Source organism: Oculina patagonica, chromosome 10 (genome assembly GCF_052425735.1).
Source record: "Oculina patagonica isolate OP01 chromosome 10, crgOcupat, whole genome shotgun sequence".
Lineage (NCBI taxonomy): Eukaryota > Metazoa > Cnidaria > Anthozoa > Scleractinia > Oculinidae > Oculina > Oculina patagonica.
The window spans coordinates 9,152,537-9,171,241 of record NC_135767.1 but is presented as its reverse complement, the minus strand read 5'-3'; the positions used below and the strand labels follow the sequence as shown (position 1 = coordinate 9,171,241).

Genomic DNA, 18,705 nt, shown 5'->3' with positions numbered 1-18,705 from the left:
ACCCTGCCAACTGGAACTAAAACAAATGACTTATTTGTTCATTTGTTCTGGTCATTATCATGATGTGGGGAGCGGAAAAAGAAGCCTGGGGGGGGGGGTCAAGGCTGTTAAAGATTGGCAAGAGGGTGGTCTAATATTTTCTTTAAGAATTCATTTGGGGGTGATCATTTTTTAGGATTTGCAAGAGGTCTGGAGGTCACTTAATACTTTCAGTATTTGGTGGAGGAATTGGGGGGGGGGGGTCATCAATGAAATATTGAATCAAAAGAGAGGACCCCTTGCCATTTTTAGGCCTGATTGTAAGGAAGGGCCAGGGGTCCTGGCAGAAATTTTTATTGATCAGTATATCCCCCCCCCCCCTCTCTACATAAATAATGACTGGTCCCTTACAATCAAGAGTTGACTTCTAAAAAAGATTGAAGATAGTCATGTTGCAAACTCTATTTGTATTCCCTTGTTCAAGAAACGTTGGAAACCTAACTTTGCAAAACAAAATTGGAAGTTAAGAAGGAATCCCTTAAGGCAGAGAAGGCTGAGAAGGAGATCCACAGCACCAAGGCTGCTTTATTCAATAACCCCCTTACCAGTAAATCAGCAGAATTTCACAACAGATACTGTAAGTTTTTATACTATTCTTAATTTTATCTGTTCTTTTTTATACCCCCATCATGCACAAAGTAAGGTGGCGAGCATGTGACTATAACTTACAAACTTAATATCAAATCATATTTAATGACTTTAAGTGGTATTTACACTCAGAAAACACAATGGACAGTCAGTGTGTTCTTATTTTTTTATAAACCTTTGTGGGGAAATTATTTAACATCAAATCTTAGGCCAAATTTAGCTTGTTTCTGTCTGAATTCCTCTCCCAGGATCAGGAGTTAAAATTTGTTCAACCCATTCTTTCAAGTAAGCCACTTCATCAGGGATAATTTCATGCCCTTGCATAGCATAGTTCACTTGGAAATTAGTCTGGATTTTCAAGTCCATAAAACACTCCGCAGTGTGCGCAGCCCATCTTAACCAGTTTTTATCCTTACGGCCATGCCACATCCATAGTGCAGGAAACTTCTTGTCTTTATTGAGTTTAAGGTCTGTTCTTATTGTCTCAAGCACAATTGATTTTGGTGACAAGATGGAGGAATGAGTAAAAACACCTGCAATGTCTGGAAGAAACCTGTGAAGTAGAGATTAGAAAGCACAGTCAAACCCCTATAAGTGGCAAGCTTTGGGGAAACAAAAGTCAGGCTGCTTATAATAGGGGTTGGCAAATTAATAATAAAGTTGGTCAGAAATAAGCATAACACAGGGTAGATCATCACTTAGCTTAGTGAAAATGGATGATAATAAGCGTGTGTTTAGGTTGCACTTCCAGCGTCAGACTATTATCTGTCATTACCTTGTTGAAAACAAGGCCAAACCATACATATTCAATTCTTGGTGACCGCTTACACCGCTTCTTATTAAAGCGTGAACACTTAAAATATGTCTGGAATGTTCTTTGTGTTTTAACCAATCACATGCGAGAACTTCAGACCGCAGAAACCACAAACAACGAATGGGTTTCCATCGGTCACGGAACGATATTTGGTTCTTGTTTCGCTCCAATTTACAAGTAAACACTAACTGTAATTCCTTCCTTTTTGAGAACATTCAATGCCCTACTGAAGAATATGTTTGAGTGTTTTTTTTTATAAAAAAAATGAAAAACCGATGCGCCCGACGCTACGATTTGCCCCAGTTGCCGGCAATTTTCAAAAATTGTAACGAATTCGTATCTGCAATTCGTATTTGATACATTGATAGAAGGAGGGTTCGTTTCTTCGATAACAGCGAAACGATAGCGGGAAGGAAAAGCGAAAATCAAACGATTGAGCGATTGAGGTGTTTACTTTGCACCAATCATACCAACATTTTCAATAATTTTCGTCTGGAGCCTTTGCAGTTTGCAGTCTTACGATCACGGAACCTCTTATTGTTTAAAGGTTGAAATCGTTTGCCAAAATAAATCGAATCCCTTGTTCTACCGAAAAGATTTACAATCAGTAACGAAAACTCCACAATTTTGTATTTTATATTCGGTTTATCGTGTTTACATCTTATGTCTAGACGTGTCTACAACATACTGCATGCGCTGAACCATGTCGTATAACGTCGCTAGAGAAACTGTCCTTTTTTTTTTTTCTTTCAAAAATCCCTGAAACCATGTTCTGGATGTGGCCCTCGATACGAAAGAATAGCAGTTCTTTAAATTCCTGAAAAAGACAGAGCGTGTATCCTGAAACAAAATATGAACTTAAGTTGCTCCGTGACCGATAGAAACTCATTTATTGTTTGTGGTTTCTGCGGTCTGAAGTTCTCGCTTGTGATTGGCTAAACACAAACATTCCAGACATATTTTTTAGTGTTCACTCTTTTATAAGAAGGAGTGTAATTGAGGAAAAAACAATAGACAAACCCTCACTCGAACAACCAAAAGGTGGCTGCAAAAATGTCTAGCTGATGTCAATTAGCAGGTAACAATTAGTGAATGTGATGTCACAGGGATGATGTCACCAGAAAATTAAGAAATAAACACATTAAAATAGAAAATAAGGACAATGACACCCGCTAAGGTGTAAAAATGTTGATATTTTTGGCTTAAAAAAAGTTTAAATATTTGTTAACATTCACCCCCTCCCTCCATTAAAAACCTGGAGCTAAAATAAAATAGTAAAGAAAATATTTGTTAGTATCTGCCACATGTTGGAAATCCTGTACCCTGCCCCTGATGATGACATTCCCCCCACCCTCCCCCTCCACTGGGTGACAGCCTTAAAGGGTTGACTTAAACAAGGGTCCTGAAAGGAGAACGGGGGGCAGGGTATAAATCCCATTTTCCCAGTCCTAATTTTCCCCAAATCCCATTTCCCAGCCCATATTTTTAAAATCTGAGTCCTAGTTCCACTGTTTTTCTGTCTGTGTCCTTTTTCCAGTGATCAAAATCCCATTTTCCAATGAAAATTTGCCCAAATCCCAGTCCCCAATTTACCTCTTCAGGACCCTCTTAAATGCCTCAGACTAGACTTGCTCGGTAAAAAAATCGGCGAACCAATACGCCCAAGGCTCTCCAACCTTGGGCTTATACATTGGCATTTACAGATTATAAAGTCTTTTTACAATACAATAAGTTTGAATAATCTTAATTTACCTGTAGGCAGTATGCATGGCAATAATTCCCCCCATACCAAATCCACCAATGATAATCTTGTCAAGTGGAATCCCACGAGATTTCTCCAAGTTTATCAACTGGCTTATCAAAGCACATGAATTGTCTATCGAATCCATCCTTTCCCACGCAGTGGGGCTAAATGATGTCCGTTCATACCACATTCCCGTTTCTTCTCCCCCACCGGCGACCTTGTAAGTTATATCCGGAGCTTGTGGATAAATCACTCGAACATGGTCAAACTTCAATTCTCTGTTAAACATGGAGTTTAAAAGTCTTCTCGAGCTCTCGGCGGTGTATCCTTCGCCATGGAGAAAAACTAATGATCCTATTTGATGGAGATTTTCTCGTGAAATCAAGCACTTCAAGTTTGGAAGCGCCATGATACTCGATTTTCCGCCAGGCGCAAACCGCCTTGGCGTGGTTACAAAGCGAATTCAAAATGGCGGCACAGAGCGGTCGATATGCAAGAACGCTTATGGGATGTTTTGCCGCTAGAATTTCTTCTCTTTCGGCTAAAGACAGCGTGAAAATAACAGGTAACGACTACTTTTTGCTTGGCATTTGCCTATATTGTGGTTTACGTAAGAGATTGAGATGTGTTTTTCAAAACAGTGGCTTGCAAACTCAGAAGAATTTCTGGTTGCACGCCGCCGACAAGAAATCGATCAGCGTTCACAGGCTACATATACAGCAGCATTACACAGGGTTGTCAGCAGGTTTTTGAGTAGCAGGTTCCACCCTGGGCTTTGCATGGAGTCGCAAAACATCGTTTGGGGAGAGTGGGAGGGGTTGCCCCCCCCCCCCCCCCCCACTTTGGGAAATTTTTGAAAAGTGATTCCCAGAGATGTACCGGTAATAAGGGACTATTTTGGGCAAACATTGTGTAGATGGTTGTCTCACTCTTATTTTGGTGTTATAGTTCTGGAATGTACCGTATTTTCTCGATTAAACGTCCCCGGCGTTTATTACAAACTTGACCTGATGGACCCGGCGTTTATTTGACTCCTGCAGCTTTTTCGAGCCTGAATGTCATTTAGCAACGGTTTTTATTCGTTGTTTTTGACAGAAATTTATCTGGGTCATATAGCTACAGCTTATTATTCCTTAAATAAATACCTTAGGGGCATATTTGTAACTCCACCTTGGAGACCCGGCGTTTATTCGGTACCCGGCGTTTAATCGAGAAAATACGGTACTTTTAGGTCATTGCCCTGTATTGTGTTGCGCATCCTTACTGTGCAGCGATTGGGTGTAGCGATCAAATTCTTTCTGAAAAATGAAAACAGATAAATTCCTAGTATTTGAAAAATAAATTATCGCTAAAAAAGAGTACTTTGCCAGTACTTGCAGAGGAATTATAAAGGAATTATATGGAATATACAAGGTCTTCCTGCTCCTAAACGATTGTGGTGACCCCCTTTTTTATTTCAAAATTTAAGTTCCCTTAAAGTAATAAACCAGTAAGCGAAGTTTGGTTAAAAATCTGTGTTCAGTTCAATTTCAGGGTAATGACCTTAATAAAATAGTGATAGCTGAAATTGTGTATAACAGTCACCATTGTTTCAACAGGGCTTACAACTTCTCTCCCTAAAAAATGAAAGTAATGAGACTTGCTTAAAAACTGGCCTTTTCCAATAAGTTATTCTCAAATTCAGTGTTCATATAAATGACACATCAAAAAGGTCAGGGAGGCAATAAAAAAACTTTTCATTCCTTTTCCTATATTAAAGACTTCTTTTATTAAAGTTACAACTATCAGATTGTCCTTTTAATTAAAAACGTAAAACCTAGTGAGAATAAAAACTTATCAAAAACTAATTACTGTAACAGAAGTGAAGTTATGTCTAGCAGATAAAATTGGCAATCGCGCATGCAGAATTTTATCGCTTTATAATTTTTGATATTTTAGAATAATTTGAACAAATTTCTTACAAACGCAGTGGTCACTGGTCACTAGTTACCCATCTGCCAGGTTACTAAGCAGCCAAGTTCGAAGCATGAACGATGGAAAGATGTTACCTCGAGCAAATTTACGTCTTGTATTAGCAAGAAATCTTACCTCTTTACTCGAAAATTTTGCCAAGGAGTATGAGCAACTTTTAAACATTCAAATTCTGTAAGGACAACTGTCCTTTAATTGATAACTGCATTTTTTTAACTCCCAAACTCGTGGTGCATCTTATAACCGAGTGTTTTGGGAAAATTTTCAGTTTGGAAACTTAGCATGGCAAAGTTGCCAAGTTTGGGTCCGAGGGCACCTTATAACCAAGAAACTATGGTAAATATTTTTTATTCTCTGCGATCAATTTGGGTTCAAACAAATTATTTACTAAACAATTTTATTTCCATTTTATTTCTCCGATATCACGCTCATAACTGACCTACACGAGTTCGGAGTAGCCAGCACAGTTTTCAGAATAGCCGGTGAAATGCGCTGGTTGCCGGCTTATTTTGACAACCCGGCCTGATTACAATTTAAAACTTGCATGTCTCCTATTTATAAATAATGGCCTCTAAATAATGATTTAGACTTACCGGTATAAGGTAAGTTTGTACGTGAATTGAACCCACTGCCCCACCCCCTCCCCCCCTCCACCCCCACCCTCTCAATTTTTTGAAAAGCTGATAAAAAATGGACAGGGGATACTTAAGGATTTGGAATGGCGTCATGAAATTGGAACTGAGGAAATGATCATGTGAATGGTTATACCTCATTATATAAGTTGATAAGGATGCTACTGTAAGTGACCCGTTTTGGACAGGGTGGGGTTTGTCTGATGTTTGATGTTGTGGTCTGGCCTGTGATTATTGTATGCTGAATTGTAACATACATGTGGAAACTGTGCTATACAAATGCATAACAAATGCATTACATTACTACTTTACCATAATGTTTCAGGATGTCTACTCTCAGACTTCGCAAACAAAAGAAATTATAGCTCTGTTCAACCAAAGCCAAGGAGTTCAAGGATTTTCAGTGGCGTCTGTGTGCAACGCTTACCAGTCATAACAAAAGAGAAATCAGAATTAGAAAAACGATACGAAGCACTTCAAGAGCAGCTGGAACTTGAACACAGTGCACTTTCAGAGGATGAGGTTCAGTGGAAAGAAATTGTAGAAAGAAAGGAAAAGCATAAAGATGATGATGATGATGAAAGTATTGCGATAGCGATATCTGAGTCAGAGAGAAAGGTACAATAATACCATAAAATTTTGAAAATAACTCTTACCCCTAAGTGGAAGCTTGGCGATTTAATGATTAATGCACTGGACTTCTGATAGAGCGGTCCAGGTTCGAGCCTTGGCTGAGGCACTGTATTGTGTTCTTGGGCAAGACACTTAACTTTTATAGTGCCTCTCTTCGATTCACCCAGGTGTATAAATGGGTACATCAGCAAATTTAATGCTGCCCAGGGAAACCCTGCAATGGACTAGCATCCCACCCGGGGAGGAGGAGGGGGTAGAGTAGAAATACTCCTAGTCGCTTCATGCTACTGAAACGGGCATAAGCTTTGGCCTGATGGGCCACTATGCTCGTGTGCAGACTTCACCTACCTACCCCCAAAATAACCTTACCTACCCCCTCCATTTCCAATGCAATCCATAGGATTATTTAATATTTTCATTGTAGTTAAAGCACTTCAACAAAATAACTTTTCTGTTTTTACAAATGTAAGCCACTTGTTGTAGAGCTTGCTTTGTATTTTATGTTGTTGAAGTATGCTCTTACTTTCATATTGCTCTTATCTTTGATGTGTGATTTTTGTATACACCTAAAAATTTTTGCCACAGTAAACCATCAAAATATAAAGAAAAACATTTTGAAACACAATTTATCATCTGAAAATAAGCCCACTTGTATTTTGCCACTACCCAAAAATATAAGAGAAAGGGCTGTTGAGCAGGGTTTATTTGGGAATTTTAAAGTATTGAGCAGTCAGGGTGATCATTTCTATATACTGTATGTTTTTATTACCTCAGCAATTTGAAGAGGAACAGGAAGAGGAATTGAGAAGGTATGAGCCAGGAAGCAGAGAGACAGAAGCAGACAAACTTGACAACCTTAAATCATTACATCGCAAACTGCAAGAAACCTTGATTTTGTTGGTCAGGAGGCAAAAAGATGATGCAACTTGGGAGGTGCCACATGCGGAAGTTATGGATACCAACGACACACTTCGACAGGTTTGTGCAGAAGTTTAAATAATTATTATTATTGTTGGCAGAATATTGAAGAACAAGCTATAGTGCCACATAAAAATACTGCTCAGTAGCTTTCATTTGAATGGTCACACACTAGAGTTTCAGCTGCAGATTAAAAGGGCCATAGTCAGCCTCCACCAATTTTGATGCCGTCAAAATTAGAGAATTGTATGGTGAAGAAAAATCTTATCGCATTGCTGTAAGTTGTGTTACTAGAAGTCTGTTTAATTACCTTTAGCAGTTTCACAGTGATCTCTTTCAGTTAGACATGCTCCGTGTAAAATACAATGTTCACTGAAACTATCCTATGTAAACAAAAACCACCTTGTACAGTAAACCAAACAATACCACCTGAAAGTACTGCTCAATAGCTCTAACATTCTTGTGCTTAGCACAAGAGTTCATTTAAATGATCATGCACTGAAGTTTCTCATGCACTGAAGTTTCTCATCCACAGACCTTAAAAGTAGTACCAACTTTTTTCAAATTTTCCAGGTTGCCTCAAGAAGTTTAAGTGAAACTTGTGGCACAGATTTTCATGTTCAGTTCCTAAGCAATGCACCTATTGCTGTGATGAAAAAATACAAGAACACAAGTAACAAGGCAAGTTTAGTAGAAGTGTTATTTATTCCAACTCCATTCATTAGAGAACAAATAAAACATGAAAACAGGTACAAACATCCTGCATTATAATTTGTTGCATTATTCCTTTCTTTTTGTTGGCTGAGAGCCAGAGCTGTGCTCTAGCAGATTTAAGATCTGTATAATTTAGAGCCTGTATTGTATTCAAAGCTACCATATTTGAGGGAAAACGGGCAAACAAATGGAAAAAAAATATTTCCCTAAAAGAACCTGGCTCTAATAATTTTGTAAGGTCTTTTTTTAACACGTTCTCTTGGCGTTTTTAGGTGTTTTTCTACAAAGTGAACTATGTGACAGGATGCGTCAGACTACATGAAGACTATTGTGATCACATCTGGGTCACGATAGACGAAATGAAAGACTTTGTTGATGTGGAATACTTTAAGACTCTTAAACGATTCTTATTCTAACTAAAAAATACAAACTGAGGCAGGAGTTAATGAAATAAAATCAACAAGATTCGAATGGCCTCTGTATCATTTTCTAACTGTTGACACTATGGACTAGGGTCTCAAAGAGGGGGTATCTGGAGCCTAGGAGCCCTAGATTTTTTTTGTAAAGCCTGGAGCCCAACTGTTTTACTGCTTGCAGCCCTGTTATTATTTTAGTGGAGCACTGAAAATGTTTTCCACAGAGCCCGGAGCCCTGTTTTTTTGGGCTCCTTGAGCCCTGTTTTTCGGGGCCCCTGGAGCCCTGAGCCTGGCAATTTTGGGCCTGGAGCCCTGGAGCCTTGAATCCCTTTGGGACCCTGATGAGCTATTCTTACAACCTCGTTCCCAGGGTCTCTCTCTGGGAACGAGGTTGCTATTCTTACTCTCAGTTACGGAGAAGTAATATAGAATAGTTCTTGCAACTGTGTAGTAAAGTGAGGTATGCATGGGTTGGGCTTGCATGCATGGGTTTCCTTGTTCCGTAACTTGCCTATTTTTTCAAATGGGATTTGGATCACTGGGACTGGGAATCACAAACCAAAAAATTGGACTGAGATTTGGGCCAAACATAGGCCGGGAAATGGGATTTGAGCAAAATGTGGGCTGGGAAATGAGATTTTTTTCCCCTCCCCCGCCTTGCCCCTTCAAGATCCTCAAAAGAGGATTGTACAAAGTACAATTCTGATTGTACAAAGTACAATTCTGAAAACGTTTAATATTTTACAAGTATAGCAAACAGTAACTGCATGTAGAGTAAAAAATATACAATGAATAAAGCGTTGAATAAGGGACCGGTCATAAATTAGAAGAGGGGAGGGCTGGTGCAAACATGGGGAGGGCCACTGTTTTTCATGGAAGCATAAAAAGGAGGGTCAAACAAATTGGTGCATGTCATTTAGGGGGGGGGGTTGGTCCTATGCCTAGATTCTCATGACTTGAACAAACAGTAAATTGTCAGAATAATTTTATATCTTTTAAAAGATAAATAACTGGTTTCTTGAAGTAATGTAAACTAGTTACTGGGAGGGGGGGGGGGGGGGTCATGATAAATTATGCAAACTATTTTGGAGGGCCAACACTTTTACTGCACCTGTAATGGGAAGGGTATCCCCAAACTGGTAGGCCAAAATAAAAATGCACCAGCCCTGCCCCCTCTAATTTATGACCAGTCCCTAAATAAAGCGTTGTTGTAACCATAAACAGGAAATTGGATACATACACCCAAGTGTAATAAATAGGTTAAGTTTATATGAATTTGCTTTCTAAGGTCGCAATTTATTGTGCGTTGTCCGTATTAGAGAGGGTCCGTATAAGAGAAGTGTCCGTAAGGAGCGGTTCGACTGTATTTTCTGCGAAGGCTAGATGTCTCAAACTTTTAATGTCAGTTGTCGAAAATAAAATTTCTTTCTGCAACTAGTTTTGCCTGTGCGCACAAGGAACGAAGAAACATTGCTGCGGAAATACAGCCTCGCAAAATATTTCCCCGTTTATGAAAGCGCATTTTGGGAAAGCAAAATGTTTACCAGAAACACCTCTCCTTCTGTTACTTCTCGGAAACAAAATTTACTTCCGCAACAAATAGTCATAAACTTGTTGAAAGTGCGCGCAAACGGGGAACAGTTAAAGCAATATCCCCGCGACATCTTTCCCTTGTTTATGAGGGGCCTTAATATTATTATAAATCCCGTTTAAATTATAATGATGTCAAGACTCGCTACTAAGTTTGGCCTTTTAGTGCCCTGTGTTGCATAGGCTCTTACCAAATCCTCCAAAACTCTCTATTTGTGTACTTCCTCAAGTAATCACTGGACAAAAATTTCTGACTCCCTATCGACTTCTGCTCCAGTACAACATAGTTAGTAGTCTCCTCTACTAACTATGAGTACAACAAACATAACTGATGCATTTTATTTTGGATGAACGCGATTTTTATTTTAAAGCCTTAGTACAGTGGTCGAGGGACGTAAGCTATTTTTATTCAAGTTTCGTCAGTGAAGCCTGAAATGTAAAAAGAAAATAAGGTTGTTGACGCCAACACGCGGTCTTTGCTCACAATTATACTGTAGGTATACTTACAGTAAAAAAGGAGGTATTATATTACTTCTCTTGAATACTGCAAGTTTGTTTTCCAGCAAATCCGGAAAATCCGTCTTTTCCAACATCAAAAATATATAAGTGTCTTGTCTTAACGATTTCATGAACAACTCTCTATTCTGCTACTGAAAATGGCGGATTTTCCGGATATCCCGCAGAATCGACTTACAGTAATAATGAAAGTGATATAATACTCCTCTATTTTACTGTAAGGATATTTACAGTAAAAAAGGAAGTATTACATTACTTCTTTTGATTACTGCAAGTTTGTTCTCCGGGAAATCCAGAAAATCCGTAGGGCGTTTCGAGATTTTGCGTCTTCCTAAGCACGCGCAAGACCCTGCATTCAATCGAAATAAACTTTCGACTTTGCTTTCTTGTGACAGTGCAAGCGCGCAATTATGGCGAGGAAACGTTTTAAATGATTTCAATGTACACGCGAGTTTGCGTTATTTATGCGCTACTTTGGTTATGCAAAAGCTCAATAGCGAAGTGCGCGAGTGACTTCACGACTCAGACAAGGCTCAGACAAACAAACCGAAATGGCGGACGATTTTACACACTTTCTAAAACAGCCGGTGTTCCTAAAACACTTTCATAAAACGGGAACTTCGCCTAGATTTCTTTTATTTTTCTCAGAACACGCCGATGTTTTCTGAGCCTGGTGGTGTTATATTCATTTGCATTCTATTTTTAGACCTCGCGGGCTGCGCTATTACTCAGAACCACACAAAAGTTTCCGTTGCGGACCTACTTTCCTTGTCCGCACTCGAGCCAATCTTTGGTTCAGAGTGCACCGGCTCCCAACCAACAACCAACCGCGGAACGACAAGTTGGCGGACTCTGGGCACGAGCAGGGCACGAACAAGGCATGAGTGGGGCATGAGATTGAACTCGAGCGCGCGCTAGCATCAGGCGCAACTAAAACAAATCTCATTGGCTGTTTTTTGCACGCGCATCTTTCCCTTTGTTATGTCATAAAGGAAAGTTTTTCAGTCGCAAAACAATTCCGTTTGCTTCAAGGTGGATTTCCACTGACGCGTAAATATTTACGTACGTAAAACGTGCGTAAAAAAAGATACGTAGGCAAATTTCCACTGTCGCGTAAAAAGTAATAAAAAGCGTTTCCTTTTTACGCGCGTTGAACGTGCGTAAATGCCCGCCATACTGAATTATCAAGTTGGTGAATAGAGTGCGTGATTGTCGGCCATATTGGAGAAGTGAAACAATAAGTTGTTTTTCCTTTGGGAAAAAATCATTAACATTTTTATGCAAATATCTTGTTGTTTGACTCTTCCAACATGGCTGCCATGAAAACACTTTGTACCAAACGCTAGAAAAAGAAATGCGTGAATATGACCAAGAGGCATTTTATAAATACTTCCAAAAGACACCATCAAGTGAAAGAGGATTTGAGGCGACCTTCCCGGATTCCTGGTTCAAAGTCTACGTGACCCGACGCCAAGCGTTTTCTTTTACTACTGCGTTCGTGTAATTTGGTTCTGTAGCCAGTTCTATAGATTATTTCTTGAAATGTTAAGACTTTCTCGATGAGAAGTGTTTTTACATCTGAATGTTTTCCCAAGTAAATCGATGGGCGATTTAAAACAAAATGATTTTCCACATGGTAAGTGGTGTCATGTGACGATATCCAAAAGTATGATTGGGTAAATCGTTGCGTAACCGCAGACAGCCGCGAAAAAAGTTGAACTCGGTTCAACTTTTTTCAAAACTCCCAAAATCGCTACGTGCGTAAACGTGCGCGTCACCTGCGTAAATACCTGGAAAAAAACGTGGCATTGGAAATTGGACAACGTAAATTCGACGCACGTAATCGCGCGCGTAAAATTTCATTTTACGTACGTTTATAATTTTTACGCGCGTTAACGTGCGTAAACAAAAACGCGACAGTGGAAATCCACCTTTACGGTGCGTGGCGCGTCGGTTATTTTCGTTGATTCCGAAAATCGCAAACAAAAACAACGAAATAACGGTCAAACCTTTTAAGTTCCTTTTTCTCCTTTCTCTTTTCTTTGTAAGAACTCCAAGCGATACCCATTTTGAGCAGTTTTATAAGTTATTTTCTCTCTTTGCAAAAACACGTCTGAAGGTGGATTTCCACTGTCGCGTTTTTGTTGACGCACGTAAACGAACGTAAAAAATTTAAACGCACGTAAAACGCGCGCGATTACGTGCGTCGAATTTACGTTGTCCAATTTCCAATGCCACGTATTTTTCTAGGTATTTACGTACGTGACACTCACGTAAACGCACGTAAAGATATTTGGGGTCGCGAAAAAAGTTGAACCGAGTTCAACTTTTTTCGTGGCTGTCTGCGGTTACGCAGCGATTTACCCAATCATACTTTTCGATTTTGTCACATGTCACCACTTACCATGTGGAAAACCATTTTGTTTTAAATCGCCGTCGAATTTACATGGGAAAACATTCAGATGTAGAAGCATTTATCGTCGAGAAAGTCCGAACAGAACCAAATTATACGAACGCAGTACGTAGTGAAAGAAAACGCCTGGCGTCAGGTCACGCAGGCTGTGAACCGGCAATCCAGGAAGGTCGCCTCAAATATTTTTTTAATTGATGGTGTCTTTCGGAAGTATTTATAAAATGCCTCTTGTTCATATTCACGCATTTCTTTTACTAGCGTGTGGTACAAAGTGTTTTCATGGCAGCCATGTTGGAAGAGTCAAACAACAAGATATTTGCATAAAAATGTTAATGATTTTTTTCCCAAAGGAAAAACAATCTATTGTTTCACTCCTCCAATATGGCCGCCAATAACACACTCTATTCACTAACATGATAATTCATGATGGCGGAAATTTACGTACGTTCAACGCGCGTAAAAAAGAAACGCTTTTTATTACTTTTTACGCGACAGTGGAAATTTGCCAAGGTATCTTTTTTTACGCACGTTTTACGTACATAAATATTTACGCGTCAGTGGAAATCCACCTTAATTCAGCCTGCCGAACTGAACTTGGTGGAACGTTTGGAACAGGCTTTAGACGATTTGGGGATAGCCTATTCATCAGTGTTTGTAGATGTCTCAAATATAACACGGATTTGTCTTTGAAACATTTACAAATACTGATGAAAAGGTTACATCCCCAAAACGTCTGACTGTTTGTGAGGCACTCCCAATATACGTTTCACTTTTTTGTCATACTGCATTTCAGTACGGCGATAAAAATCAATTTGTTTACTCCACAAAGAAAACCGAGCTCACTTTTGAAATGCGAGAAAGATTCCGCGCTCGAGTTAATTGCATATCCATGGCTGTAAGCGACTAGGAGTATTCTTGGATGGGATGCTAGTCTATTGTAGGGTTACCCTCTAGCATTAAATTTGGCGCTACCTATTTATACGCCTAGTGTGTGTGAGAAGAAATACACTCACGAAAGAGTAAAGTCGGTTTTAACCACAAACCATCTAGCAAATCAAATCACGTGTCTTCAGATTCATTTGTTTCTCGTGCCCCAGGCCGAGTCAGTCGGGTAAGAACAAGTGGCTTATGGGAAGAAAATGGCCACAATCACATTGACCCCAGCCCAGGGCTCTAACTCGGTCCATTCGATCCGGAATAAGCCGATTTATCAGTAGGCTACTGAGCCTGTCGTACTGCTAAACAAAATACTTCTTACCGAACACTAGATTACTGGTAGCAACTCCCTGAACTAGAAAAAGTTTGCAAAAATAAGAAAAGAAAAAACATTGAATACAATTTTAAGCCCTTTTGAATTTAAACAACCATGTTCTCAAGACCTACTCCACTTTCAAGTGGCTCTGGGCACACGTGATTTGAATGGCTAGATCTTTTAACAAAAAAGTGTGATGCTAGGCAATCAAATCATTTTGAAAACTCGTAGCCGAAAAGACCCTTGGACGCCTTGGGACGAGCTTGGAAGTTTAAATTTTGGGCCCCATTTTCACGAGCCAGCCGCTTTCCCAAGGCACCCCATCTCTTCAATTTGGCCCTGGGAACGAAGTTGCCCGCGTACGTGGCATCGTGTTGGTTCTTGGGGCATCTTATCGTTATAGTTCTTGGTAGATTATAATAGAAAAAATGCATTAAATAAAAGAAAAAAAGCTTTATTAGCATGCCGTTTGTCATTTCCTATAGGAAGCAGAGGCTTTGCAGTTCCTTGCTGAACTTCGAGAAGGCAAAGTTGTTAAAGATGAAAGCTCAAATGGAGCAACAAATCCAAGCTCTCGAGGAACAGATTATCCTCGAAAAACATGCACTGATTGACAGAAGCAACAGGCTTCAGCAGCTGGTCAAGTGTTTAAGCTCTCCTGAAATCAACAAACTTGCAGAGCAAAGAGCAACCTCGTTTCCAGGGAACGAGTCTGAACAAAGTGAGGCACCAGACCTCCCGCAATCAAATGACTCTGAATCACAGAGATTGATGCGTGAAGCCTGTCAGTTTGCACAGTTTTTGAGGGAGCATCCGCTGGAGAAATGGACAGTGGGTTCGCTTCCAAACCTAACTTACCTGTAAAGACAGGGAACTATAAACTGAATAATATGTACTTTGGAGAGCGTCTTGTATTAAATTAAAGAGACCTCAATCCACGGCATATCAGAAGTGGATTTTGTACAAAGAGTTGTAAAAAGTTTTACATGTAAATTTGATGATAATATGATTATATAATGTCCGTATTACCCACGGCATATAAGAAGTGGATTCTGTGCATGTACATTTGATGAGAATAGGTTCATGTAAATAAACGTTTAATTGTGAATAAGAAATATTTGTTATGCATAACGTGGTCTTCATTTGTAGTTGGCATAATATTTCAGGCCGTTATTTTTCTCAAGCCCAGTTTATTATACACCCCACCTCCAGTCGGTCCTCTTAAACCAGCCTCCCATCACTGGAAACAATTCGCGAATTCAGTTCGTTTTGAACAAGAAGATCATTTGGCTACTACCTAGTGGGGGGGGAGGGGACCTTCTCGCTACCTTGATTTGGCGCAAGGCACGTCTCGCGTAACCACGCCGCTCAATCCCAGGCCTTTGCGGCGTATGAGTCGACCACATCTCGCCCTCAGAGCCGGAACCTGTGCAACAGAAACAAGTGGTTCTTTGGGTACATTTTAAAATCCCTTTGTTATACGAGTGATTAAAACGGTTGCTTCGATTGGCTAGATATGAAAATTCCTTTGCTAAAATCTAGGAGATAAAATCATGTCCAGTGTCCTTAGAGCCACCTGTTTTCTCGTGCACAGGCTCCGCTTTGCTTAGAAGGACAAGAGGCTTCAGTAGGACAAGAATGGTGTCGTCTTCTAGGTTGGAGGGCTTAAAAATGGGCCTTTTTGCCTGCTCTCTAGAACGCCTACAACGGCTTGCTCAGACTAACCAGCTGACCCGACTGGACATGTTACATCATAGCCCATTTACCTCTTCGAAAACCAAAACAAACATTTCGTTGTACAGCAGTACCACAAAATTAACTGAACTGATCAGAGGTGATATCACATTGGCCATCTCAATAGTTTGTTTACAGGCTCTCCCATCCCCCTTCCAAATTTTCCCTCATGTTTTGTGCGCCGTTCTTCATGTTGTTCCTTTGCATTCGAGAACCTCCTCATAGCGACACAATCTAAAAGGGAACTCATTTCGGTTTATAGATCGTAGTTCCAGGAGTATGGTGTAAAGTGAAATCATGCAGTTTGGTTTTTATATCGTTGTAATAAGAGTATGGTAAAAAAGGGACCTAATTGCGGCTTTTATATCCTTGTAAAAACAGTATGGTAAACGAGGAACTCATTTCGGTTTATATATCCTAGTACTGAGTATGGTGAAAAGGGAACTCATTATGGGTTATACATCCTAGTAAAAACAATAGGGTAAAAAGGGAACTCTTTGCGGTTTATGTATCTTAGAAAAAAATATAGTGAAAAGGGAACTCATTTGGGGTTATATAACGTAGTAAATGGAATATGGTAAAAGGGAACTTATTTCTGTTTTTATATCCTAGTAAAAACAGTATGACAAACGAGGAAGTCATTTTAGTTTATATATCGTGGTAAAAAGAGTATGGTAAAAATAGAACTCATAAGGTTTACATCTACTTATAAAATCAGCATGCATTGTAAAGGGACCTTATTTCGGTTTAATAGTATCGTGTTAAAAAGTTTGCGCTGAAAAGGCAACTCATTTTGGTTTTTATATCCAAGTAAAATGATCGTTTTCGAAAATTATTGTTCCCTACTTCTTTTTGTATTAATTTCTCTGAATAAAGCCGCTTTATCTGGTAAAAAAGCTGTTGATTCTAATATAATAAATGACAACCAGTTTTTCTAGATTGAATTTTGTTTAGTTTTCCTGTCCTGGTCGAGTTTTATAGCATATCTTTCGCCTGTTCTCGGAAATTAGGGAAAAAAAAGCATAGGCCCAAATGATTCTCATCTTAGTTTACTGTTTACACTTTGAAAATGTTTGATAAAACTGGAAAAGACGGATTTTCCGGATTTCCCGGAGAACAGATGTACAGCAACGAAGGGTTTAACGAAAGGATACTTACAGTAAAAACACTATATTACTTTTCTTTATAACTGTAAGTTTGTCCTCCGGCAAATCCAGAAAATCCGTCTTTTCCAACATCAAATATATCTAAGTGTCTTTTGTTTTCATGAACAAACCTCTTTGCTGAAACTGGAAAAGACAGATTTTGGGAACCGACTTACAGTAATAATGAAAAGTAATACAGTATAATAGTAATAACACCCTGCGAGCAACGTTTCTTTCAAAAATTTTCAAAACATTTCTCGGGAATTGTTTGGGAAGCCGGCGAAATCGATTTAAATGTGTTAAGTTTTGTGAATATTTGTGCTATATTCATGTTATGATTCAATTTTTTTCTTTTCTTGATTCTCTGCAGTGTAAACTAAATATGCTGATCCTTTCTTGAGTACGATTTTATTTTAAGCGAAGCTATTTTATTCGGAATTAAATAGCTAACAGAATTTTTCACTCTTGCTCGTCGATCAAGTCTGACCAGAAGCATATAACCCCGAACAAGTTGATATGCTTCTGGTCAGACTCAACATTGAAATCAAATCCGCGCGTATACAAACAAGGATTTTGGGACACATTTTTTCTTGGTTTCTATTCCAAACATATTAAAGTAGTAAAAAAATAAAAACGTTATTTGCCGGCCTAGGTCAGTCCGTCTCAAGACCTCGGGTACAGTTTTCCCAATACGGACCACCCGGCCGGCAAATATCATATACAGTATATTTATAAGAAGAATTAACGGGGTTCTCAGCTAATTATAAGAAATCGACTGAGCATTTGAGCAGCCAAAATTAACAAGAAATAAGAAAACAAACAAACAAACAAAACTGACTGATTGACCATAATTGTGACAAATGCCGGTAATTTCAATTGCACTCGAGCTCATCTCCTTAGTCTATGGAGCATATTAGGTTTTTGTGAAGATATTCAGTTTATAAGCTCAAGTCAAACAAAATTTTGAGATTAAGTTACACAAGTTTTGCGATAGAAATGTAGGCAAGAAAGTATTTAGCTTTATAAAAACACTGATAGGCACTCTTCGTACCAAAAGAAAGAAGTAAGAGTCATTACAAAACTGAAATGATAAAAGCCTTTACAAGGTTAACTTCATGAAGCAAAAGAGTGCCTTGATATAAAGACTTCCGTGTATAGGCAGATTGTTTTTCTCCGCATCCATTTGATACTACAAAAGGTCAACAAAACACCAAACGACCTTTCTTAAGCAAGTACAGAACATAAAACGATTTCAAACCAGGAAGTTTATCTTAATCTAGCAGCTGAAACGACAGAAGGTGTAAAAAAAATTCTCATTGACTTCTCTCAGTGCAACAGGTTAGCTAAATTTATTGACTTCCTATATATTTCACTTGTTTCTCGAAGAAACTAGCTTGTCTTAGCTATATTAAATTCGAGGATAAATAAAGTTTTATGTTATGTATGTTTATGTTTCCTTCAGCGCAACAGGTTAGCTTAATTTATTGACTTCCTTCAGCGCAACAGGTTAGCTAAATTTTTATACCAAAACATGAAACCCAGAAGAGTACGAAAAAAACACATTTAATAATAGGGCCTGATTACAT

The 18,705-nt window shown here is 39.0% G+C and overlaps 2 protein-coding genes across 2 annotated transcripts; one reads left to right on the top strand and one right to left on the bottom strand.

Moving 5' to 3' along the window:
• Nucleotides 1-619: 619 nt before the first annotated feature.
• On the bottom strand, nucleotides 620-3,594 carry LOC144629329 (lysophospholipase-like protein 1). The gene is made up of 2 exons (XM_078487567.1): nucleotides 3,194-3,594; nucleotides 620-1,180 (listed from the first exon to the last, which is right to left on the bottom strand). Exons 1-2 carry the CDS (start codon nucleotides 3,592-3,594, stop codon nucleotides 844-846), a joined length of 738 nt encoding a protein of 245 aa, XP_078343693.1. The 3' UTR covers nucleotides 620-843.
• A 50-nt stretch (nucleotides 3,595-3,644) lies between these two features.
• LOC144629324 (large ribosomal subunit protein mL46-like) lies at nucleotides 3,645-8,524 on the top strand. The gene is made up of 5 exons (XM_078487563.1): nucleotides 3,645-3,750; nucleotides 6,114-6,406; nucleotides 7,196-7,399; nucleotides 7,913-8,020; nucleotides 8,326-8,524. Exons 1-5 carry the CDS (start codon nucleotides 3,654-3,656, stop codon nucleotides 8,467-8,469), a joined length of 846 nt encoding a protein of 281 aa, XP_078343689.1. The 5' UTR covers nucleotides 3,645-3,653; the 3' UTR covers nucleotides 8,470-8,524.
• The last annotated feature ends 10,181 nt before the right edge of the window (nucleotides 8,525-18,705 follow it).

What these genes read in the sequence shown, in the direction of transcription:
- LOC144629329 (XM_078487567.1), bottom strand. Translation starts at nt 3,594, where the DNA reads ATGGCGCTTCCAAACTTGAAGTGCTTGATTTCACGAGAAAATCTCCAT. An exon ending in GCCATGCATACTGCCTACAG is followed by an intron (nt 1,181 to 3,193) that starts GTAAATTAAGAT and finishes TCTACTTCACAG; the next exon opens with GTTTCTTCCAGACATTGCAG.
- LOC144629324 (XM_078487563.1), top strand. Translation starts at nt 3,654, where the DNA reads ATGGCGGCACAGAGCGGTCGATATGCAAGAACGCTTATGGGATGTTTT. An exon ending in CCAACGACACACTTCGACAG is followed by an intron (nt 7,400 to 7,912) that starts GTTTGTGCAGAA and finishes CAAATTTTCCAG; the next exon opens with GTTGCCTCAAGAAGTTTAAG. An exon ending in ACAAGAACACAAGTAACAAG is followed by an intron (nt 8,021 to 8,325) that starts GCAAGTTTAGTA and finishes TGGCGTTTTTAG; the next exon opens with GTGTTTTTCTACAAAGTGAA.